This window comes from Leptonotus elevatus, chromosome 1 (genome assembly GCF_054856555.1).
Source record: "Leptonotus elevatus isolate MCC_2025b chromosome 1, RoL_Lele_1.0, whole genome shotgun sequence".
NCBI classification, from domain to species: Eukaryota; Metazoa; Chordata; class Actinopteri; order Syngnathiformes; family Syngnathidae; genus Leptonotus; species Leptonotus elevatus.
Window position 1 is genome coordinate 20,050,547 of NC_141239.1, and position 24,520 is coordinate 20,075,066.

The following is a 24,520-nucleotide window of genomic DNA, read 5'->3' on the forward strand; positions in this document are numbered from 1 at the left end:
TTATTACGTTAGTTTTAGTTAACTAAGATAACCTTGGTACACACATACAAATAATGAAGGCTTATTTAACATCTAATGATTAACGTCAGTAAAGGCCCGACTGTCGGATGTCTAAAAAAAATTATCCTGCAATGTGGAGTACATAAAAAGGTGATTTGTATTAAAAAATATCAAAAAGGTGTAATTAATTGAATTCTGCGGTTGACTGTAAATCATGAAGAATGGAATTTTCCTGAGACTTGAAAAAAAATAGCACACTTAAATATTGATCCAGCAACATACAAACACTTTAATGGATATCAATTTTTTTTTCATTTTGTAGAAAATAAATCAAATACATGCAACTGAATGCATGTTTGGAGGTCCATCAATAAAACACAGGACGCGCTTGACCTTCTAGATCAGTGCCCAACCTTCTTTGCAAGTCACTTCATCATAGAAACATATTTTGATGAACAGCATAAAAGCAAATTAAAAAAATGAGGAAATGTGAACCTCACCTCACCTCATTTCAAAGATTGTAGCTGTAATAGTGACAACTCCGAGCTTTCAAAACAAAAAAAACCTCCAAAGACGATTCCTTTAATGCCGGCAGCATATTTGAAGCGGCTCAACTGATTATGGTGGTTGTAGATGAAAAATGTTGTTTTTTTTTAAAGGCTGTTGCTGATTATCTTTGCTAATAACGATGACTAAAACACTGACTCAATAAAACATATTTTGTCCAGTTGCCTACAAACATTCAATAACCTTCTAGTAATCTCTTTAGAACACGTCTGTTGCAACTGAATCCAAACTTTAGTGCATTTCACCTTCACAGGGCTTTGAATGCGTAAGAGGAAAAAAGTGCTTATGCCTGCATTTTGGGTTACTCCACCCACAGTGCGCATCTGGCACGAACGTGCGTAAATGACAAACTTAAGCCATCCCCCTTGCCATATTTGTAGAAATCTGTTTCTGTGACTTTTGTCTCACAAGCATATACGATTCAAGGAAATGCACAAATATTCTCATTGAATGAATTAGGATGGAACCAGTGTAACACACAGCGATGCGTGACATTGAACGGACTCTATAATCACACAAAGAGACCTCGGCAACTCTCAAGGTCAAATGCAAAAGAGAATTTTGTCAAATATAGGACGTGGAAGCGCAGATGTTCAATATCTTCTGAATGACGTCAACGTCTATGATGCCTTCGAGAGCGCGGCAAAGCTTCCCAATTGTGCAGCCGAGGCTTCCTTCCTTCATTTTCCACTGCTGCAGCATCTGGTGCACCTTTTCCGGCAGGCCGTCCAGGAAGAAGTCATGCTCGATGGTCTCGATTTCCACGTCGCTCAGACCCAGACGCCGCGCGTGAAACTTCCACTTGGCGCCAATGCTTTTCCTCAGCACCTCAAGGTGCTCCTCCGTCACAGCGCGGCCCTCTGCATGTGAACATGAAGATATTATCATTATAACTGTGCGGTCGATTAATCGACAAGCAATCGATGATCACATTAATCGACAACTATTTTGATCATCGTGAGTGCAGTTAGTTACTGTTTTTCTTTGTTGCCGAGAGCGTCCTTTTTATGTTCGTCGCGCCTCAGTTAGCTTTAGTTTAGAGGGTTTCGGGGTTCAGCTACTACTTTCTTTTTTGATGGTTTGTTCTATTAGGGTGTCGCTAGCTAACCCCGCTTGTACTTGTATCCATTCTCAAACCAACCCTCATTTTTGTAAATAAACCTAACTCATGATCTCACCATTTAATATCCGTCTGTTACTGTCCCGTACGTGTACGCCGCCTGGTGACACCTTTAAAATGGTCTAAATGCTCTGATGACTGCATATCAGCAGTAATTGTTCGCTGATTTCTGTAGTCCTTCATGAAACAAGACTGATTATTTTCTGTTTCATCAAAATAAGACATTTGCATACATCCGTTTTTACTTTGAAAACAATAACCGAAACGGTAACATAGTCAATTGTAACATCAATCTCCCCCTTTTAAAAATAAAAATCATTGTACGAAATAATCCTAAAAAATCCACCCATCGATCATCTACCGCTTATCCGAGGTTGGGTCCTGGGGGCAGCAGCTTTAGCAGGGAAGCCCAGACTTCCCTGTCCCCAGCCACTTCGGCCAGCCGAGAGACTAAGGCTGCGTTCACACTGCAGCTCAATTCAGATATTGTATTCTAGTATGAAAAGCGTGTCCTGGGTCGTCCCCGGGGCCTTCCGCCGGTGGGACATGCCCGGAACACATCTCCAGAGAGACATCCAGGAGGCATCCGATGCCCAAGCCACCTCAACTGGTTCCTTTCAACGCGGAGGAGTAGCGGCTCAACCCTGAGTCCCTCCCGGATGACCGAGCTTCTCACCCTATCTCTAAGGAAGAGCCCGGCTACCCTGCGGAGGAAACTCATTTCGGCCGCTTGTGTCCGGGATCTTGTTCTTTCGGTCACGACCCACAGCTCGTGACCATAGGTGAGGGTAGGAACGTAGATCGACCGGTAAATCGAGAGCTTTGCCTTTCGGCTCAGCTCCTTCTTTACCACAATGGACCGATACAGAGTCCGCATCACTGCGGACGCTGCACCGATCCGCCTGTCGATCTCCCGCTCAAACCTACCCTCACTCGTGAACAAGACCCCAAGATACTTGAACTACAGGATCTCATCCCTGATCCGGAGAGGGCACGCCACCCTTTCTTGACTGAGGAACATGGTCTCGGATTTGGAGGTGCTGATTTTCATCCCAACCGCTTCACACTCTGCTGCGAACCGCTCCAGCGAGAGTTGGAGATCACGGCTTGAGGAAGCCAACAGCACCACATCATCTGCAAAAAGCAGAGATGCTATACTGAGGCCACCAAACCGGACCGCTTCAACGCTTCGGCTGCGCCTAGAAATTCTGTCCATAAAAATTATGAATAGAATCGTGACAAAGGGCAGCCTTGGCGGTGTCCAACCCTCACAGGGAACGAATCTGACTTACTGCTGGCAATGCGGACCAAATTCTGACACCGGTTGTACAGGGACCGAACAGCCCGTATCAGGGGGCTCGGTACCCCGTACTCCCGAAGCACCCCCCACAGGACTTCCCGAGGGACACGTTCGAACGCCTTCTCCGAGTCCACAAACCACATGCGGACTGGTTGGGCGAATTCCAATGCACCCTCGAGGATACAATACACATTCACACTCTGGTGGTGATAAAGGACAGACTTATGGAAGCGTGGCTGCCAGTGTGCGCCCACGGTCCCTCCGACCACCACCAAACATTCACACCATCCATACATCAGTTTGAGTGGCAATGGAGGCAATGTGTGTGAAGTGTCTTACCCAAGGACAGAACGGCACATGACTTGGAGAAAGCAGGATTCAAACTGGAAACTCCGGTAATTGGACAATTGGTTTTACTTCCTGAGCCACGGCCACCACAACAAAGTAGTAATAGTAGCAATAGCCGCCCCATTTCTATTAGTTTGACTTTTTTTTCCATTTCTGTTAACAAGTGTATGAAAACCTTTAGAACAGATATACATTTTGTGATTCATTGTGAGTTAACTAGTGAAGTCATGCGATTAATTACAATTAACTCTTTGACTGCCAGACGTTTTCAGAAAAGGGATGCCGCCAGTGCCAGCCGATTTAAGCATTTTGACTGATTTTCAAGGTCCACAGAAAATGTTCTGTTTGGACTATGGAAACACACGTACTACCAAATGAAAGATTGGACTTTCATCTTTCATCAGAAAAAAAGAGTTTGTTTCTACCTTATTCCGTTCTTTAGTAATCAACAATAGAAAATGGTTAGTTTGACCCAATTTCGCCTGTGTTGGACCAAAATACGGAGAAATCAAGCTTTTAGTGAAACGATATTATTTCATGCATTCTAGTGAATTTGACACTTCTTTTTGTCCATGAATGATGCCACAAACACCTAAATAGTGCTTTACTTCTATAAAACACTACCACCAAGAATGAAAAAGTGTTTTTTGATAGCAAAATACGTTTATTTACATTCAACAGTGTAACAATTTGACAACAATTTGGCAAACTATTTACAAATGTGTGCAACTGTGGTGCTATTTACAAATATGTGGATGTTTCAACGACAGTTTTTCTTTTTGTAACACTCTCCTGCGTGCAAGGAGACGCAACAGCATTTGCACAAGATTGCCTCTTCGCGTGCGCCACTTTCTTGCCGGCCGTTTTTTTCCGGGGAATAGCAAGTATATACTGCAGTGTGTCATCAAGTCTAATATCAGGATCATGCTACGGTTACGTTACGGTGGTGTTACGTCTCGCTTCCCCGTGTCCTTCAGTTGCTATACCGGGTTGGTAGGAGATGTTCTGATCCATTTTATCCACTCCATTCATGGTGGCATCGTAGTCCAGAAACAGTGTCTTCTCCGTGATCAGACTGTACCCGCTCCTCCGATGAATATGCATTGGACTCGGGGTACTCTTCATTGTCCGATCGAATGTCCGCTTGTGCAGCTCCGCGTTTTCCGGCCTTAGCAGCGCTAGCCGCGCTTTGCCGGTGGGGCTTACTACGTGTTCATAACAGTCACGTTGGCGTAGAGCTTCATCTTCATCATCATCATCAATCTGCATTGGTCGATGCCAACTCTCCATCGCCCGATCGAATGTCCGATTGTGTAGAAGTACCCGGCCGGCTATTGTGCGCGTTTTCCGGCCTTAGCAGCGCTAGCCGCGCTTAGCCGTGAGGCTTACTACGTGTTCATAACAGTCACGCCAAAGCTTCCAACTTTGGCGTAGAGCTCGTTGTCATCATCATCGTTGACATCAATGCGCTTTTTAGTATTGATTGATGCTTTCCGTCTTTGAAAAAAATGCTCAAGCTGAGCTGCTTGTAACCGGTTGCTTGGTCAAGCCATTGTGGCTTGGATCAGCCATTGTCTCCTCAACACTCTAGCTCCGCCTCACGTCTTCTACTGACGCCCACGGTGGGCGGCCCATCCAACCTTGTGCAAAGAGAGTCATCGCTGCCCTCTAGGGGCCAAAACGAGTCTTTGACTAATCAGATCAGCCTGATACTTTCAGCACAGCTGCCCAAGGCTTTCCTGCACCCGTTTTTGAAAAAAACAAAAAAAAACATAGGGGACGTCTTTTAACGTCCTCGGCGCCCTTCCCTAGGTTTATGCTAAACGTTTTATAACGTTTATGGCAGTCAAAGAGTTAAAAAAATTTGACGCCCGATTTTTAATAATCTTTTCTTGAGAATATTAAAAATAAAAAGTAATTACATTTAAAAAAATATATAATAATGTTTTAAGAAAAGATTATATTACAATCTTTATTCGTAATTAATCGCATGACTTCACTAGTCGATTAATCACAAATTTTATATCAGTTCTAATACAAAAAAAAAATGTCTAGGCTTTCTCTTTTTTGGGGGGGGGGGATTTTTTTAACTAATAGAAATAGTTAAAATGAATTTTTGACATCTATAGCCGTCAATGGCAGTGAATGAGTAAATCACGGTCAAGTTTAGACTCATGAGGTCACGTATAACATATTGGTTGACTTCCCCTTTAATTTAAAACACGACTCTTCAATGTCTCCATGTCATTCCGTCTTGCAAAGCGGACTGGATGAGATCATGACGAATCTTTGCACACAGATTGACTGAAGCAGAAAATCAAATCATTCTGAATCTAATCGCAAACGGACCCAAAAATCCAAATTGAATCGAATCGTGAGACACACCCCTACTAAAAATGTGGACGTAGGAGCAGGACAAAAAAAGCGTGAGGATTAAAATGGAGAAGAAAGTGAATGGTGTCGAATTAGATGTGTGAAAGGCTCACGAAGCCTCCACACAATGACAAGATTTACCATATTTCTGGATTCCTTCTCTGAGCTGAGAGCTGCTCCACATGTTGCCCGGTAGAGATGAAAAACCTTGAGTGGAGTCGTAGTGAATGTTGAGGTTGTTGTTGTTACCAATCTGGATCCCCCTTGCATTGCGGATGTGAAGAGAGCCTTCAAAATCAAGACGGGTCAAGTTAGTGTCATCACTAATTGTTACTTACTGCAACATCATAGCTGCCCAAACCGGGGACTACCGGTCTACGTACCGTAATCTTGTGCCGTACCGCCCTTCCTTAAATTACAAGCATACCCCGCCGACGTTTCAGTCACAGAGGAAATAGGCCAGGATTGCTGGCGCGAATAGAGGGAATCGGGATGTTGCTGATTGGAAGGTGGCAGGGAACCAACGCTGGTAGACATTTGTAAGAGGGACGGCTTCGGCGTGGAAGCCGTCATCGACTCGTGAAGGCGGGCGGCGGGATGATACCGATCATCTTCCTGGCTGCTGGGCTGCACGGGTTCAGCTTTGGTCCAGGAATGGACGGATGATGCGAAAGGTGCGTCGTGCTCCGGTTGGCTCGGCGTGCTGTTTGGAAAACTAGGCGAGATATTTGAGGAGTTTTTCTGTTGCTGGCTATTGACAAGGTCGGGCTGACTGTGGCGGTTGTAGCTGCCGTGTATGTGGTAGTTCAACTCCGGTTGCAGTTTCTCCTCCAAAGAGGAGGCGGGCTCACTGGTGGCGGTCACTGACTTGACATTGGTCTCAAATGGAATGCCATCGATGTCCTCAATACTGGCTTCAACCGGCCCATTGACACTTCTGTTTGTGCTCTCCAGATAAGCCGGGCCATCTATAAAGAGGTAAGAACAGTGACAGACACGTCTTTTTTTTTTCTGGGTATGTGCATCTATTGACTTCAACACCACCATATGATTTATATCGGAAGTAAAGCTAGTATTACAACTGCTTAAGTGCATTTGATGGTAATTGGTGACCACTTTCATGGATGTTGTAAACCACCGTCAAGTTCCACAAGGATCCATCATTGATCCCATATGTTTTATGAGGATCACTTGTTGGGTTAAGCCCAATAATAGTCTTGACTTTAATGTAAATATAGTAGAAGTTAATTTATTCCTGAGGTTAAATTAAAAAAAAGTAAAATGTGCATAGTAAATATTAGGGGTGTTAATCGTAATTAATGGCATGACTTCAATAGTTAACGCATGATTAATCACAAATTTTATATCTGTTCTAAATGTACAATAAAATGTTTTTTTTTTTAAAGATATACTGTACTGTAAAATTCCTCCATGAGTCATCACCTTATCGTGGTGGAGGAGTTTGCTTGTCCCAATGAGCCTAGGAGCTATATTGTGTGGGGCTTCATGCCCCTAGTAGGGTCACCCATGGCAAACAGGTCCGAGGTGAGGGATCAGACAAAGCATGGCTCAAAAGACCCCAATGATGAATACAAACTTTGGATCGTGGTTTCCCTTGCCCGGACGCGGGTCACCGGGGCCCCCCTCTGGAGCCAGGCCTGGAGGTGAGGCTCGAAGGCGAGCGTTTGGTGGCCGGGCAGGCACAGCCCGAAAAGGCAACGTGGGTATCCCTTCCCATGGGCTCACCACCGGTGGGAGGGGCCAAAGAGGTCGGGTGCGCAGTGAGTTGGGTGGCAGCCAAAGGCGGGGGCCTTGGTGGTCCGACCCTCTGCTACTGAAGCTAGCTCTGGGGACATGGAATGTCACCTCTCTGGCAGGGAAGGAGCCCGAGCTGGTGTGCGAGGCTGAGAAGTTCCGACTACATATAGTCGGACTCGCCTCCACGCACAGCTTGGGTTCTGGTACCAATCCTCTCGAGAGGGGCTGGACTCTCTTCCACTCTGGAGTTGTCCACGGTGAGAGGCGCAGAGCAGGTGTGGGCATACTCATTGCCCCCCGGCTAGGCGCCTGTACGTTGGGGTTTACCCCGGTGAACAAGAGGGTAGCCTCCCTCCGCGTTCGGGTGGGGGGACGGGTCCTGACTGTTGTTTGGAGGAACGCCCCCCGATCAGAACCCGAGCGGTGTTTTGTTATTGGACTTCTGTGCTCACCACGGACTGACCATAACGAACACCATGTTCAAACACAAGGCTGTCCATATGTGCACTTGGCACTAGGACACCCTAGGCTGCAGTTCGATGATCGACTTTGTAGTCGTGTCATTGGATTTGCGGCCACGTGTGTTGAACACTCGGGTTAAGAGAGGGGTGGAGCTGTCAACTGATCACTACCTGGTGGTGTGTTGGCTTCGAAGGGGAGCTGTGGCCGTAAGGTGGTTAGTGCCTGTCGTGGCGGCAATCCTCGAACCCGTCGAATGCCGTCAAGCTGAAGAAGGAGTCCTACAAGCCTTTTTGGCCTGTGGGACTCCGAAGACTGCTGACAGGCACCGGCTGGCCAAGCGGAATGCGGCTTCGGCGGTCGCTGAGGCAAAAACTCTGACATGGGAGGAGTTCGGTGAGGCCATGGAAAACGACTTCCGGACGGCTTTGAAGAAATTCTGGTCCACCATCCGGCAGAGAGGAAAGCAGTGCGCCATTAACACTGTGTATAGTGGAAATGGGGTGCTGCTGACCTCGACTCGGGATGTCGTGAATCGGTGGGGAGAATACTTTGAAGACCTCAATTCCACCGACACGCCTTCCTTTGAGGAAGCAGAGTCTGGGGACTCTGAGGTGGGCTCCCCTATCTCTGGGGTCGAAGTCACTGAGGTGATTGAAAAGCTCCTTGGTGGCAGGGCTCCGGGGGGTGAATGAGATCCGCCCGGAGTTCCTAAGGGCTCTGGATGTTGTGGGGCTTTCGTGGTTGACACGCCTCTACAACATCGCGTGGACATCGGGGACAGTGCCTCTGGGGTGGTAGTCCCCCTTTTTAAGAAGGGGGACCGGAGGGTGTGTTCCAACTATAGAGGGATCACACTCCTCAGCCTCCCTGGTAAGGTCTATTCAGGGGTGCTGGAGAGGAGGGTCCGTCGGGAAGTCGAATCTCGGATTCAGGAGGAGCAGTGTGGTTTTCGTCCCGGCCGTGGAACAGTGGACCAGCTCAACACCCTCGGCAGGGCTCCCGAGGGTGCATGGGAGTTCGCCCAACCAGTCCACCAGAAGGCGTTTGACCGTGAGACCATGGTCCTCAGTCGGAAAAGGGTGGAGTGAGCCTCTCCGGGTTGGGGATGAGATCCTGCCCCAAGTGGAGGAGTTCAAGTATCTTGGGGTCTTGTTCACGAGTGAGGGTAGGTTTGAGCGGAAGATCGACAGGCAGATCAGTGCAGCGTCTGTAGTGATGGGGGCTCTGTATCCCGTTCTGGTGAAGAAGGAGCTGAGCCGAAATGCAAAGCTCTCGATTTACCGGTCGATCTACGTTCCTACCCTCACCTATGGTCACGAGCTGTGGGTCGTGACCGAAAGAACAAGATCCCGGACACAAGCGGCCGAAATGAGTTTCCTCCGCAGGGTAGCCGGGCTCTTCCTTAGAGATAGGGTGAGAAGCTCGGTCATCCGGGAGGGACTCAGGGTTGAGCCGCTACTCCTCCGCGTTGAAAGGAACCAGTTGAGGTGGCTTGGGCATCGGATGCCTCCTGGATGCCTCTCTGGAGATGTGTTCCGGGCATGTCCCACCGGCGGAAGGCCCCGGGGACGACCCAGGACACGCTTTTCATACTTGAATATAATATCTGAATTGAGCTGCAGTGTGAACGCAGCCTTAGTCTCTCGGCTGGCTGAAGTGGCTGGGGACAGGGAAGTCTGGGCTTCCCTGCTAAAGCTGCTGCCCCCGCGACCCGACCCCAGATAAGCGGTAGATGATCGGTCGTTTTTGAAGATATTTTATGTCACATCAAAGGTTGTCAATAATGTTTTCTGTAGATTTTATTATTATTCTCAAATCTATATTTTATTTTTTTTAGTTAACATTTTTATAAGCTGTTGGACTCATTTGTTCAACAAAAATAAATTTTGAGGTCACCACTGTAGTTAAAAAAAAAAAACGACCCCGGTTAAGCGGTAGATGATGGATGGATGGATGTACTGTAAAAAAACGAGCGTGATATTGATTTGTGTTGCAGTAGTTTTTCTGCCACTAGATGGCATAATTGCATTTGGAAGACGCTGGTGACAGCTCAGTGCATTTTTCTTTTCATATTAAGAGCTATCTAATCTTTAAAATGAAGTAGCTTGTGAAACTCTACACATTTTTTAAATTGTAAAATACAACTTGACCCCAGTCTCCACAAATAAATGCATTATTATTAAATTCATACTGCTAAATTTTTTGGACGTGTCTGCTGTGTTGCGACTGGAATTCCCCAAGTACAGGCTTTCCAAGTAAGGGGCAGTCATTAATCGCACGTAAAAAAAAATTGTGACGTTAAAGGAACTTTGAATTAACTCAAAATGAATCCACTAATTTTGACACCCCTGGTAAATATATTTATTAAACAGACAGAAATGTACTCTCTGAAAATCATTTTTCTATCTAATTTATTAAAAAAATGTGGATTGTAACTTACCAGACCACACGTATGTAGTAGTATTTTTGCTTCTTTAAATGTAAATTTGGATTTTCATGCTGTAAGCTACAATCATCAATTATAGCACACAAAATCATTAAATATTCCACTGTGTGTTGTGATTCTATACTACTTAGTGTACAGCATGAGTAGGGGATGGGCGAGTACCAACACCAGGTATCGGTATTGGGCTAATACCCAGCCTTATTTCGGTATCGGTACCTGCGTCGAATAAAATAAAAAAAAATAGAAAATCAACATTAATTTCGGGCAATTAAAAATGCTATACAGTATTAGGAAATAAATACATATCTTTAAAAATATCTGCCATTGTTTTTTGGGGGAGAAATTGTATGTATAAAAAGTACGTGTGGTATCAGTACTTGGTATTGGTGACGACTCAAGAGTTAAATACTCGTACCGTTATGAAAATTGATATCCAACATCCGGAAATTATTTTTTTCCACTTCAATGAAGAAAGTAACTTTTTTAATTGAACTGCTGAAATCAATAGGAATTTCCATGATATTAAGAATAAGATTTACTTAAGGAAACATTTTAAAGAAATTATAAATGACTTTTTGGCATATTTGCAAATATGAATAAATGAAAAGTATTTTATGAAACCGCATTTTAAAATATGAATATTTTAATCCGATATTTTCCGATTTCTGCCACAAATTAATTCAAATATGTTGATAACCATGCGCACCTGTAGAATACTAAACATTGATGTAATAATTACCAAACCCTAATTCAAACCATCATTGCTTACCTGTTGAGATATATTCATCAGTCATGGATAAAGACTTCATCTTGTCGACAAGCTGATCTGGGCCTTCGTATAGAGCCTGCGTTGAAATCAGACAATCTTAAAATGTTGTTTTAAGATTGACGCAGCATCATAAAAATGTATGCACCTGAAGATGAACTAAATCTTTCTCCACGTGTGGTTCGAGCTTTGTTTCGTAGAAGGGACGAAATAAATTGTAACCCTCTGTTAGGAAAGGAGTTGAGTGAGGAACACAGAAGTGTTAATAATAGGTACATTTTTAGGCTTATATTCTAGTTTTGTGGCGTCAACCCTACCTAGAAATGTTGGTCTTTGCAGTGGATTGTGAGCCCAGCACCTCACCATCAGGTTTATGATCTCTGCCGGCGTGTTCTCGGGGATGAGCTGCATTGCTGGCCGGTTGCCATTGCGGACGCACTGGCTGATTTGATCTTCATTCCTGGCATCTGGACACGTACAAAAATATGCCCACTGGTTTGATTTCACTTCTCACAGTTCAATCTGTAGCCGGATAATGATTTCCTGCTGATTAGTTTGTATTCCAAAACAACTTTTCTCATTGGAAATGATAGAAAACAAAAGTACAGCAATTTGTTCCAGGGTTAAACTGTCACCATCATTCAACCTTTATTAATTTTACACAAATAAAAGTGAACAAGTACAAAAGTGTGGAACGGCCAATGTGGAGTAAAGATTTTTGACTGGCGAGTACGTTCAAGCATATTTAAATTAGGGGTGTCAAAAATAGTGCAATCATTTTGAGTTGATTTAAAGTTCCTTTAACACCACTATTTTTTTTTTTTTTTTTTTTTAATGCGCGATTAATGACCGCCCCTTACTTGGACAGCCTGTACTGAGGGAATACCAGTCGCAACACAGCAGACACGTTCGCGTCAAAATTGAGCAGTAATAAATTTAATAATAATAATGCATATGTTTGTGGAGACTGGGGTCAAGTTGTATTTTACAATTTAAAAAAAGTGCAGAATTTCACAAGTTACTTCATGTTAAAGATTAGATAGCTCTTAATATGAAAAGAAAAACGCTCTGAGCTGTCACCAGCGTCTTACAAATGCAATTATGCCATCTAGTGGCAGAATAATGACCTCAACACAAATCTATCACACTCGCTTTTTACAGTACAGTACACATCTTTTTAATTTTATCTCAATTTTATAAATTATGAAATTACTGTGTCAATGACTAAAAGACGCAGCCATATTTCTATTAGTTTAACATTTTTATGATTAGTATGAAAACATAATTTTTTATAAAAATGTCTTGAAATCTACTTGTGTGGTGGCCAGTTTACTTGGGTGGCCCGCCCAAGTATTAACATGGTGTGGGAAACACTGCATTGTTATAAGTGGATATTAGTATAGAATAGTGAGGTTAAGAACAGCTGAGCTAATTGGAGCCTTGAAGATGAGCCTCCTTTTAAATTATGAATGGGATGAGGTGTATGTTGCTGTCCAAATAAAGCACACATTTTTTTGCTCACACTTTTAAAATTGTATGATGAACACGGTCTAGATGGAAGGTTCAGCGTAAAGGATGAACGTAGAGGGGAAACTATGGATGACGAAAGGTCTGCTAATTGCATATAAGGAGAACTACTTTAAGTACAAGTAAAAAATAAGTGATGGTGAGGAAAAGTGCAAGCTTCATAAAAACAACTTTATGGCACATTGTTGGCAAAGAAGAAAAGTTTAAAAACTTGTAGATAATAATGTACGTTCCTTACTGGGGTAGTTGAAACCGATACAATTCCTGTATACTACATCTGTGATTCTCAACGACTCCAACTTACTTGCATAGGGCTCTTTGCCCGTGACGATGACCCAGACCACGATGGCGAAGCTGTAGACGTCGGACTTCTCGGTGGAGACGGTGTGGACACTCTGCAGGTGCTCGGGCGCCATGTAGCTTAGCGTGCCCGCAGTCCTCATCTTGGCTGACAGGCCCATGCGACTCTTCTTGTGAGATTCCTCCTTGCTCAGTTTACTCCACATTTTGCAGGTGGCAAGACCGAGGTCGGCGATCTGGACAATGCGGGAAAGCGCTTATTACGGGGGTGACGCATAGCAGACCCATTCGCTTGAGAGGGTATATAAATGTATTTGAACACAGCAGAAAAAGTGCAAACACACAATGTAGAGAAAAACTGCACATATTGACATGTCTGTGACATCGGATCATTTTACCTTAATGTGAAAATCTTTGTCAATTAAAATGTTCTCCGGCTTGATATCCTTATGTATGACTTTCCTTTCGGTCAGGTATACCATCCCTTCCAAGATCTCGAAGATAATTCTCCCCTTGATCGATACTGGCACAGTGACCTAGATAGCAAGAAAGCGCATATTCGAATTTGTCATCCAAAAACTGGACTGGTTCGAGTTTTTGGATGACAAATTCAGCACTAACTTTCTCCAGCATGGCCAGCAGGTTGCCCCTGGGCATCAACTCCATGACCAAAGAGCAGCCTCGCTCCTCCATGATGACGCCCAGCAACCTCACCACTCGCTCATGGTTCAGGCTCGCCATAATGCTACCTTCCTCCAACAGAGACCTCTTGCTCTCCCTGGATATATTTGGAGAAAATGGAAAAGAGTCTTTGAGTACTCACAAGTACTTTAGATATATAACATTTAATTTAACACAAGTGGATTTGCAGATGTGTCAAACTTTCGCAGTATAGCACTAACTATTGTCGAGGAGGATTTATTCAATGTCAGATTTTTTTTTGCCTTGTGTATCTGTGGCTGTTATCAGCAGCGTCCACAAATACCCGATACCGTAAAATAAGGCCGGTATCGGCCTGATAAAATACCCGTTGCCAGTCCTCGCCCATCCCTAATTACGTTTAGTAATATGCACAAATAGCTAAAGTACAAAGTGTTTCTTAGTCAAACTGACAAACCGATCAGAGGACAGAAAACAGTGACGTTATTGTGGGCCAGCAAGCTGAGCCAAATTTTCTGATTAAAAAAAGCAGTCGCATTGCTGATATAGTTTGCATTACATAGAAGAGAAGCAGAGGAGATTGACAAGAAAGGAAGCAGCCAGAAATCTGATTGAATGAAGAGACTGGATGTTTTCATTGAATAAATATTTGAATTTCGGCTGAAAATGGATGCATCATGGTTGTGCAGTAAATGTAGGTCAGTGGCAGTGCTTTTCATAATCGTAGAAGGCCTTGGTGGCACTGAAGGCTCACCACTCTATCAGGGAATTACCTGAAAATGATGACTTGACTTAAATAATAAACACTGTACAAACGCAGAAAATGAAACCGATTTAAAAAAAAAAAAGCATATAAAGTAGTTTAGGCTGTACGAGTATGTTAGTGCAAAGTACGTTTGGCATATATTTTTTTTAGTTACGCTATCGACCCCAAATAGGGAAGTTGAGCGTGAGCGAACATAGCGGAAGTCATATCCCATTTTCTCTGCATGAATTGACATGGATTACCTACACCATAAACACAGTTACAACCCCCCCCCCCCCCCCCCAACAATTGTGATTAAAACAATCAGGTGTCTTTCGTGATTCCATGTGATCCAAATTCCAGCTAGAAAGTGGAAATCCCCTGTAGAAACATAATAATGCGCACACACACACACACACACACACACACAAAAACAAAAACATGATCAAAACAACGTACTCATTGCGAAGAGGGCCCGTATACATGGTCTTCATGACCACAGGACCGAAGCGGGCGTGATAGCACAGGTACACCTCTCCAAAACCTCCGTCGTCCAGGTGCTCTTTTCGAAGCACATCTGTCGCTCGCAACTGGAGCGAGGAAGGTGGCGCGGTGGCCATATTTCCACTTTATCCTACAAACAACACCCCCTTAAAGTGTAATAATATAGTAAGAAAAAAGAAGCTATCGTAGGACCGCTTGAGAGCGAGTGCAAGAGGCGAGAAAAAGTTTCGACGCTAAAGCAAGTGTAAGCTAGCTCCCCGTGACTTTTAGCAAAAGTTCTAACGAACGAGCAAAGGCGGTGAAGAAAAGGACACCGTTGCCGTATAAATCTGCTATTTAGTTAGAGCTCTACTTCCTGGAATGACTGGAGTGACGTAAAGGGTAAAAAAAAAAAAAACAGAAATAAAAAAAAACTACTGGGTTATCAAACTACAGCCAGTCATTCAAGTCGATTACAGAGTGGGACAGCTAGTTGCGCCTCGTGCTCTTCCTGTTTCCCACTGAGCAAAAGTTTTGATGACCTGCATATAAAGAGACAGAGCCTTTTTAGTTTTGTTTGTGTTACCTCAAACACATTTTGGTTACAAACTGGGCTATGGCTAAAGTCCTCAGGCTTTGATTAGAGGTAGAAATACACATACTTGCCTAAAACAACTTTTTTTTTTTCAATTAAACGCCTAGCTGTACTTATCGTATGTTAAAATTTAAAAAGACAGACTCTGACATGTCAAATGTACTCTGAAATGAAAGTTAAAGTGAATTGTAACTGTCAATTACAAGATGTGTCCGAAAAGCTCCAAGACTGCTGGTTTTCGGAAAGTAAATACTAAAAGATTGCTGAAAGATCTAGTGCAGTAACAAAATATTTTTACTTTTACTTCGTACTATTGGATATATAGCCTAATGCTGGTGAAATTTCCTGAAACTCTTTGTTTTTATTCTTCTGGACCATCCATCCATCCATTTTCTAAACCCTTGTGGTTTATCATTCGCTTCCTGACTGATAGAAGTAGGACGTACCTTATTCGTGGGAAAACGTCGCCATCTACAGGTTGAAGTCGTCATCACAAAGACCGGCCAACATAGGTACAGTACAATTTAGGTACACTTTTCTTTTTCTTTTTACTTTTTTTGCTTAGGATTAAAACCTATTTACTCATTTACAAAAAATACTCAAAATAATCATAATATATGCTCATAAAACACCTTGCACAATCTGATGTACCACCATTTCTACCTTTACTAATAAGGCTAAATTATTATTATTTTTGACAAATGCTCTGCTTGATAACTGCACTGTTTAAAGTTATAGCGAATCTTTGATAAACATCTTTGCTAGCTACTGTGATGTCGTGGTGGTGTACTTGTTTTTGAAAGGCGTGTGCTTACGATGGCAGAGTCATGACGTGAGTCATGTAATGTTCAATATAAGTTAGTCATGAGTCATGACGTCATGTAATTGCATTAAAAAATAATTTATATAATTATCTATCCATCTATCTATCTATCTATCTATCTATCTATCTATCTATCTATCTATCTATCTATCTATCTATCTATCTATCTATCTATCTATCTATCTATCTATCTATCTATCTATCTATCTCACAAAGTGATACCTTCCCCCGTTTTGGAGTCTGAACTTCAACTCCCACGATGCACTGCGAGGAGCTGTGAAGCTGCAGTCTACCTACCTTCTGGTTCCGAGACACACACTCGCGAGTATGTGACCAAAGTACGTTGTTTCTGGGAAGCCGTCAAGCGTTAGCGTAAGTGGGAAAGGCTGTCGAACCTGTTTTTGTTGTCGTCCGTTTTCTTTCAACATGGGGAATGGCATTAATAAGGTGAGTGCTCCTCGCACTTGAGGTGACAAGTTGTCAGGACGGCAATGAAGTGCAAAGGCAACGCCTCTTAATGAACAATTTGGGCACATTTTCGTATTATTGCTTGCTGGAAAACGTAACATTCAAGATGTGTTTTTAAAAATAGTCGCATGGTGTCATTTGTGTTCATGGAGTCGTTGTCTATAGTTAGGTTATCAGCTATTAGGCAGCTGTCCACTCAGCTGTTGTGATGCTGTCTTTCACCATGGTTTCCTCTAATGCCCCCCCCCCCCCCCCACAGGTCCTGCCTGACTTATATTTGGGAAATTTCAGAGGTGTGTCTTTTTGTAAATTTTTTCTCTTGTGCATATGTTATTTTATGGACATTCTTTGATGATTTGTTCATATCAGACGCAAGAGACCGAGAGCAGTTAGCCAGGAACAACATCACCCACATCTTGTCCATCCATGACACGGCTGCGCCCATCCTCCAGGTAATGTCACTTTGCTATTTTCCACCAACCATAGGGTGGTAATAATTATTTATCAGGGTAATAAGAAGACCCTGCATCCTCAATACTGGAGGTACTGACCTAAAGGTATTCCACCATTGGAGGACCTTAACGCTGGAACATTTATTTTCAATTTTTTTTAAATGTTTTCAAGAAAAACAGGGTAACCATCAAATAGTTAGATGAAAACATTACACAAATGTGGAAAAACAGAAGGACTTACCTTAGGTATACTTATGATCGTCACTAAGCACCATTAGTTTGATGTTATTTCTAGATGGCTAAAAATATTTTAGTAACAGAGCGAGAGAAATGACTTCAGAGCAGAATTACTACTATTTATAATATATCTATGATAAAACAAAAATGTTTTAACATTTACAGGGAATACATATCAACAAAATCGTACAGAAAAGCTAATTTAGAGCTTATTTTATCTGTATTAATTGATATGTAAGTTGGTCATCCAGAGTGAGGGACGAGAAAAAAAGCACTTTTAGTGCTTTTTGGTATTTTACATAATTTTTCTGCAGAATCAATTTTACTGCAGCTACAGTTATATTTTATGTTAGGACAACAACAATTTACACACAAGTGTATATTTTTGATCAACATTTGTGCACACCTCTGTGCTGCACCCTTTTTATACCTTGTCGAATTTAAAGTACAGTTTTGTACCCTACTTTTTAGACATTCAGATGTAGACTCTTGTGAGTGTTCAATGTTATTGCTTGCTGTAACTTCTTTTTGACCTTTAATATTTCCTCGTTGTTGACTAATGAAGCCAGTTCTGTTTTGAATTTCATCTCGAGTCGACTGTCGCAGGTATGCTAATTGTTCTAAACAGATACAGTATTGTTAAAAACTAAATTATTCATTTGTATGTTAACCTAGAATTCATGGTTCAGGGCCTTTTAACCCTCTTGTTACAATTCTTTGTCAGGAAATTCATTTGAGTTATTGGGTCAAATCGACACATTACCAAAGTGCCTTACACAAATGATAGTAAAAAAAAAAGAAGTAGTAATTAAAACCTTTAATTACTATTCACTAATAATTATATCTCATTGTACTACTACACTTACTGCTTTAGAAACAATAATTTTGCAATGGGTCAATTTGACCTGAAACCAGAAATCAGGAGGGCTAAATACTGGACAAAGAGATTTTAACGTTTTATTGCTAACAATTAGCGCCAAAATTCATGTATTTTTATTTATTTTTTGCTTAATCACCTTTCGCAACCTTGCTTTTTCAAAAACATTCATCACGATCCTGGGTGACTTTGACCCGCCAGAGACAAGAAAATGAATTCCCTATAATATGTACTTGCGACACGATACTTAATGCTTAAAAAATTCTGAAATTTTCCAATGAGTCAATCTGACCCGCAACAAAACAGGTTTTTAAGTTTACTCATCCAACGTCAAATGTTTACCTGTACTAGATGTGGCTCAGCAGACTACCAGTTGCATAAGATTGATTAGTTTTAGTGCAAAAGCATGCCAAGTAAACACCAATTTAAAGATACCTCGTGAAACAGCACTTTCATCTGGATCTTGGAATTCTTCTTGAAAAGAAATACTGTACATAATGTAAAATGAAAGCATCACTTACAGAGTCCTAACTTCCAAATATCTTTGACGGTTCTTTCTTTTGTAAAACTTTTTTTTTTTTTACTTCTTTCGCATTTCAATAACAAACTCTCTATCATTTGTTAGCTTGATTTTTTTTTTTAGAGCACAAACGCACACAAGCGGCAAAGCCTCCCCATAACTCACAAATATTCCTAAACCTTTTGAAAGTGCTGCCCAACAAGCAATATATTATTTTGACCCTGGAACTATATTTTAACAATAAATACCTGGTCCAAACATATTTCAAAAGTTCCTTGTTCCACTGTCGTGTTTTAATTTGACATTTTTGCATTGTTACCTACAGCGTATGCTGTTACTAGTGCTGCAGCTACATAGTGTTAATGTTCCAGTGACCTGGTGCTACTGTGCAAACTGAACACTGTCGTTGCTGAAAATAGGGTTGTCTGACCCTTTAGGCAAGAGTGCAACTTCCAGTCTGTCAGGTTGTTGAGGAAGTTGCAATGGCCATTAGCGCTTTTATTAGTGCAGCACCTGACGGCTGCAGAGTGGTAAACAGAATGCTTGCAAATGTTTGCTTTCTTCACAGTGTTGCCTTGCAGGCGGCTCCTAATACTGCAGCCAGAGTGGTTCATTTAGCATTTTATGTTGGATCCTGATTGTTGTTGTGCTAATTAAACAGCGAGTACGCTCTGTCCCCCCCAGGAGATGACCTATCTGTGCATTTCAGCGGCCGACCTGCCCACACAAAACCTGTAAGTTCCACGCACAGCGCACAACAATAAACGGACAACGAGAGAAAGAGCGACAGCTTTGTGTCGCTTTGCGGTGCGGGTGGCAGGTTGTGTTTGTTCAAAATAAACGTGTAAATGATATGCCTCCACTAGCTCACCATGTACTGTCGTCACATTCAGTCTTTGAAGATGCACGTGGAGGCATGAAAATAGGTGTTTGTTTCTTATGTCCGCAATCGGCATTAAAGTAGGTGTGTTTGACCTTTTTTTCTTCACAATTTTAAACTGTTGTCTTAAAGGGGAAGTCATAATATGTTGTGTGTACCCCCCACTAGTCTAAGCATGACATTCTGATTAATATTGTCTTTTTGGAATATAAATTAAGCAGCAAAAGTCTTCTGTGTTCAGAGTTCGGCCATTTTGCTACTTGCTGTCGACTGAAAATGAGTTGCTCAGGGTTCTGGTAATGACCAATCACGCCTCATCTGTTTTTTTCAGTTTGGTTAGGAGTCAATCGCAAGCTGATTTGTCATTACCTGAGCCCTGAGCGTCTGTGATGTCATTTTCAGTCGACAGGCAAAATGGCCGCCCCCTGAGATGGATAAAAACAGGTGGCTTTTGCTGCTTTATTCCTATTCCACAAATACAATATTAATCAGAATATCATGTTTAGACTAGTGGGGCTGCATAGAACCTATTGTAAAGACAATTTTTTTGGCTGACTCCCCCTTTAATAATACTTTCGTCCATATACTTCAAGGATCAAGAATTAAAACGCACTCGTCTTGTGGAAATTAGCTCGTTATCGTCTCATATTCGTCAATAAGTGACTTTATGCCCCACCCCTTGTACTGCTCGGCCAATGGTGAGAACCCTGGAGTTACCGCTACAGCATCTTCTACTTTCCCCAGCAGAGCGAAGCGTAAAAAAAAAAAAAAAAACATTTTAATTTATGGAGTTATCAGTTCATACACTGCAAGCATTATGTTATGTGTCACCGGGGTAGTCGGTGATAACGGGTCACAAAACACGCGGACCACGAAATTAAGAAAGTGATTTATTCCACAATGGTGTGCAGAAACAAACCACCCGAAAAGCTGGTTACAAATGAACACAACCGAGGTCACTTGCAAAATGCAAGGAGGAAATCAACTTTGACAAAAAAAACGCTTGCTTACAAAAAAAAAAGGAATCACAGCAAATAAGATTTAACACGAAAATAGAAAGTACAACTTAGAATAATGTGGCAAAAGCACACACGCAAAAGTATCTCTTACGGGTAACGGTAAAAGAAACCCAAAAACTATGAACCACGTAGTGGCTCACTCGCTTTTAAAGTCCTTTGATTGTTCATGGGGAACAGGTGCTGTAGTGGAGGGAACGCCCACCAATCACTCAGGTGCTGGAATGAAAAAAACAAAACAAACAGAGGCCTGAGAGCCGAGCCATGACACTATGTGTAAGTGGTGCACTGACACAAAACAGTGAACTCCTGCTATTCGTAGGGCATAGGGACCAAGCCCTGCCTCATATAGCGAAAATCCACAAAAAATGGACGCCATCCCAAAAAGGTTTGAATCACGAATAGATGCACCAACGCTATTCTTCAAGCATGTACGCAGTCATGAAGGATACTGTTCAGTAGTTCAATTATTCAACACAATTAAACCATGTTCACATTTGACTCATCATTAGCATTAGCTTGGCATCCTAGTCTAAATAAGACGCCGGCACATATTGACGTGACGTCAAACAAGGGCCAGCAAACGTGTTGCTCTACAACTTTACACAAACGGTGTAGTTCATTCAACTCACTTTTGGGTATTTACACACAATTAATAAATGTTGTTGAAATACAAGGAAATTGTAATGGCAAAGACGACGACCGCGTATGGGCTATTAGCTGCATCTGGAGGGAAGCAAATACAGTTTCACTTTTGACTACAAGGTGCATTTAAGGACAGCCAACAAAACACATCGCAAGCGCAAAAAACGAAAACAAAACACCATCACTGGATTAAACCTAACAACAGCACCACAGAAACTCTAAGATTCCACAAGATGGTGCCTCACTACTACTCTTGCTGCTTTGGCCTCATGCACAAAAACAGCAAAAGGGTGTGTTTTTTTTTCCTTCTCTTTTATTAGCTGAGCTGATCATGTGACAAGCAGAGAAACTCGGTGCGGGGGCGGTTATTATGTAAATTAGCCCACTACTTACGTAACAGTGGGTTACAAGTGACGTCACAGGAAGATTTTCAAAAATAAGCAGAAAACAAAAGCTTTACTTGGTTGTTCAAGTAACCATTTGTCCATGCGCCATTAAAAAGTCGATTTCCCATAACATGTCCGCATTAAGTCGAAAGGAAGTCTTTCTGCTCACTTGTGGAGCTATTTATATGCACCCACCTCGCATGTAGTACCACGCATGAAGTCATGCAACAGTACACACGCACACACTAACAATCTTGTAACCCCTCACTGCCCCGTTTGCCCGCCAGCCATGTTTGAAATGCGAAATCTGACACTAATCCGAGCACATCCCCGTCTTGGTCCTTCCTGGTTGTATCAGGTGCAAAAAAAAAAAAAAAAAACACACCCAACAGCCACACTATGCCACATGATCCTCTCTGGGAAGCACTTCCAAAGTTGTCCCCCATGATGTGACAGTTTCTTTTTGTTTTTTTGTTGTTGTCCTTCACAGCATTCAACACTTTAAAAAGAGCATCATGTTCATGCACGAATCGCGACTGAAAGGAGAAGGCTGCCTGGTCCACTGGTGAGAAAAAAACTGTGTTGCCGTATGGTAACTGTGTCATTGACTGACATTTTGCTTGCAAATGCAACTGAAGCTAGAGCCAAGTATTTTCCTCCACGTATAAAAAATTGTATACTATATAAGTACTGGGTGTGTAAACATTAACACACTACAGTATAAGATAAAAGATAATGACATTCCCACACAAAGACAACTGACAAAAAGTGGGTCAAATATTTGCAGATTTTTCTCTCTGTTAAGTCAAACAAATACTAAAGATCAAAGTATTGTATTGTGAAATAAGTCAATTAGTACGCCTGGGCTATAATGCCCCCTGCTTGATACCCTACTATTTTAGCTAATTGTAAGTATGTAGGCAATAATTAATTAAGCCACCTTCCTTATGTTTATTTTTTATCTGAGGAATTGGTGTACGGCAAACAATCCACATTGTGTACATCACGTCTCGCCCCAAAGTCAGGAGTGAAAAGCTTCCGCTCACCTGTCAAGCGAACGCGACAAGCACTCCAGAAAATGGATTTATGTTCCTAATATTTTGATCACTCAATTTGGCGACACAGGATGTTCTCTCAATTTGATTAAGTGTTCTACAGTATATCGCACATGTTCCATGAAGTGTATCTATGTAATCCGAATGAACAGAGTACTGTATATGGAATCATATAGCAATATTACGTAGCATTATTTATTGTACCATCAAATATCTTTTAGGCTTCTGAAAACAATTCAAGCATATGAAAAAGGTGCAGTAGTTCAAAAGGTGCTCAAACCCCTTTCTGTTACAGTTTGGCAGGCGTGTCCCGCAGCGTCACCCTGGTGGTCGCCTACATCATGACAGTGACGGGATTGGGCTGGAAAGAGGCTCTGGCTGCAGTGAGGGTGGTCCGGCCCAGCGCTGGACCTAACTTGGGCTTCCAACGCCAGTTGCAGGAGTTCGAGACGACTCATGTCGATGAAGTCAGTTACTTTGTCATTTTAGGATGGATAAGCGCTTACCTCATCAGTGTGTGCACATATAAATACTGTACCTCAAATTGTGAGTGAGACGTGTAGATGCACTCACTGTTGTGGCGTACATGGCTGCATCTAGCGGCGGCGTATCTGAAGCCCGCTTGTAACTTAAATTTCGGCTCACAAAAAAAGCAACAGAGCAATGATTTATAAATCAGAAAACGAATATGTTAGTGCACTTGGAAGAGACACTTTCTTATCGGAAGATCTACAATTCCAAGCTTTTAAAAAATATTTTTTATTTAAACTACCATATACATCGTAAATCATAAACAGATTTGTGCATTAAATCCAAATTGAGCACTTTGACTTTGTCAAGGGAGAGTTAATTAAGAGTTTTTTTTACATATTAATATTAAAGTGGTTAATTTGGTTTTATACATAAATGGTCCTTAATGTTAAAATAATGAATGCACATTTTACATGAATGTGACTATTATTACCTGTACTCATTATTCCGCATTTGTTTGATAGTTTTAGTGAGTGTTTTCTGTTTTGAAACTAATATTGCCGCATTTACTTATTTATTACACTTTAACGGCCATAAAGAATGTAAAAAAAAAAAAGTACTGATAAAGTTTATGACACTGGAATAGATTTTTTCAATTTCAATTATTACCTTCTGGTAAAAAGGAATTTGTATGATTTGTGTTTGTTATTTAAGATTTTTCTGTTTGCTTTTTTATTTTTTATTTTTTTATTTAATTAAAAAAAACATTGTCACTTCTTGCAGTTCAGGAAATGGCTCCAGAGGGAATATAAGGACAACAAATTCAACGATGAAGCAGACATTATGGAGCTGCTTGCTTCTTCTAAAGCCAAAGGCGATCATGTGGAACACCAGGAATCAACTCCACACGGATCTCACTGAGGTCATTTGCAGCTTTGCATGCTGCGAAACCGTCACACGAGTCCGAAATGCTGGATTGCTCACACAAACACCAAGGACTTTAAAAACAAAAACAAACAAAAACATTGATTGATGTTGTCCTAAGTTATAGATCACGCTATGCTTGTAACTGCTTTACCCCCATTTTACCACATTTGGAAATAAAAACAGTCAATTCAAGTGTTAGGGTGCTTTTCTGAGGGCGATTAGGCTGACTGACTGTCTTCCTGTTTTGTGATGTGCATGAGCTGTCATGCGTGGCCACAAAAAAATAAACATCAACAGTGTTTCTTCATGTGCA

The 24,520-nt window shown here is 41.9% G+C and overlaps 2 protein-coding genes across 2 annotated transcripts; one reads left to right on the forward strand and one right to left on the reverse strand.

Moving 5' to 3' along the window:
• Positions 1 to 269: 269 nt before the first annotated feature.
• Positions 270 to 15,372, reverse strand: ripk1l (receptor (TNFRSF)-interacting serine-threonine kinase 1, like). The gene is made up of 10 exons (XM_086081980.1): positions 14,832 to 15,372; positions 13,589 to 13,745; positions 13,366 to 13,503; positions 12,972 to 13,203; positions 11,458 to 11,607; positions 11,289 to 11,365; positions 11,144 to 11,219; positions 6,092 to 6,676; positions 5,850 to 5,996; positions 270 to 1,427 (listed from the first exon to the last, which is right to left on the reverse strand). Exons 1-10 carry the CDS (start codon positions 14,990 to 14,992, stop codon positions 1,132 to 1,134), a joined length of 2,019 nt encoding a protein of 672 aa, XP_085938106.1. The 5' UTR covers positions 14,993 to 15,372; the 3' UTR covers positions 270 to 1,131.
• Positions 15,373 to 16,494: 1,122 nt separating this feature from the next.
• dusp22b (dual specificity phosphatase 22b) lies at positions 16,495 to 24,515 on the forward strand. The gene is made up of 7 exons (XM_086082009.1): positions 16,495 to 16,720; positions 17,001 to 17,034; positions 17,111 to 17,193; positions 19,512 to 19,561; positions 22,245 to 22,319; positions 23,105 to 23,276; positions 24,064 to 24,515. Exons 1-7 carry the CDS (start codon positions 16,700 to 16,702, stop codon positions 24,199 to 24,201), a joined length of 573 nt encoding a protein of 190 aa, XP_085938135.1. The 5' UTR covers positions 16,495 to 16,699; the 3' UTR covers positions 24,202 to 24,515.
• The last annotated feature ends 5 nt before the right edge of the window (positions 24,516 to 24,520 follow it).

Excerpts from the sequence above, each read along its gene's own strand:
- dusp22b (XM_086082009.1), top strand. The coding sequence starts at position 16,700 with ATGGGGAATGGCATTAATAAG. Across the intron at positions 22,320-23,104 it reads GAAGGCTGCCTGGTCCACTG|TTTGGCAGGCGTGTCCCGCA; the intron begins GTGAGAAAAAAA and ends TTTCTGTTACAG. Across the intron at positions 23,277-24,063 it reads AGACGACTCATGTCGATGAA|TTCAGGAAATGGCTCCAGAG; the intron begins GTCAGTTACTTT and ends CACTTCTTGCAG.
- ripk1l (XM_086081980.1), bottom strand. The coding sequence starts at position 14,992 with ATGGCCACCGCGCCACCTTCCTCGCTCCAGTTGCGAGCGACAGATGTG. Across the intron at positions 11,608-12,971 it reads GGGCAAAGAGCCCTATGCAA|ATGCCAGGAATGAAGATCAA; the intron begins GTAAGTTGGAGT and ends GTACGTGTCCAG. Across the intron at positions 5,997-6,091 it reads CGGTACGGCACAAGATTACG|GCTCTCTTCACATCCGCAAT; the intron begins GTACGTAGACCG and ends TTGATTTTGAAG.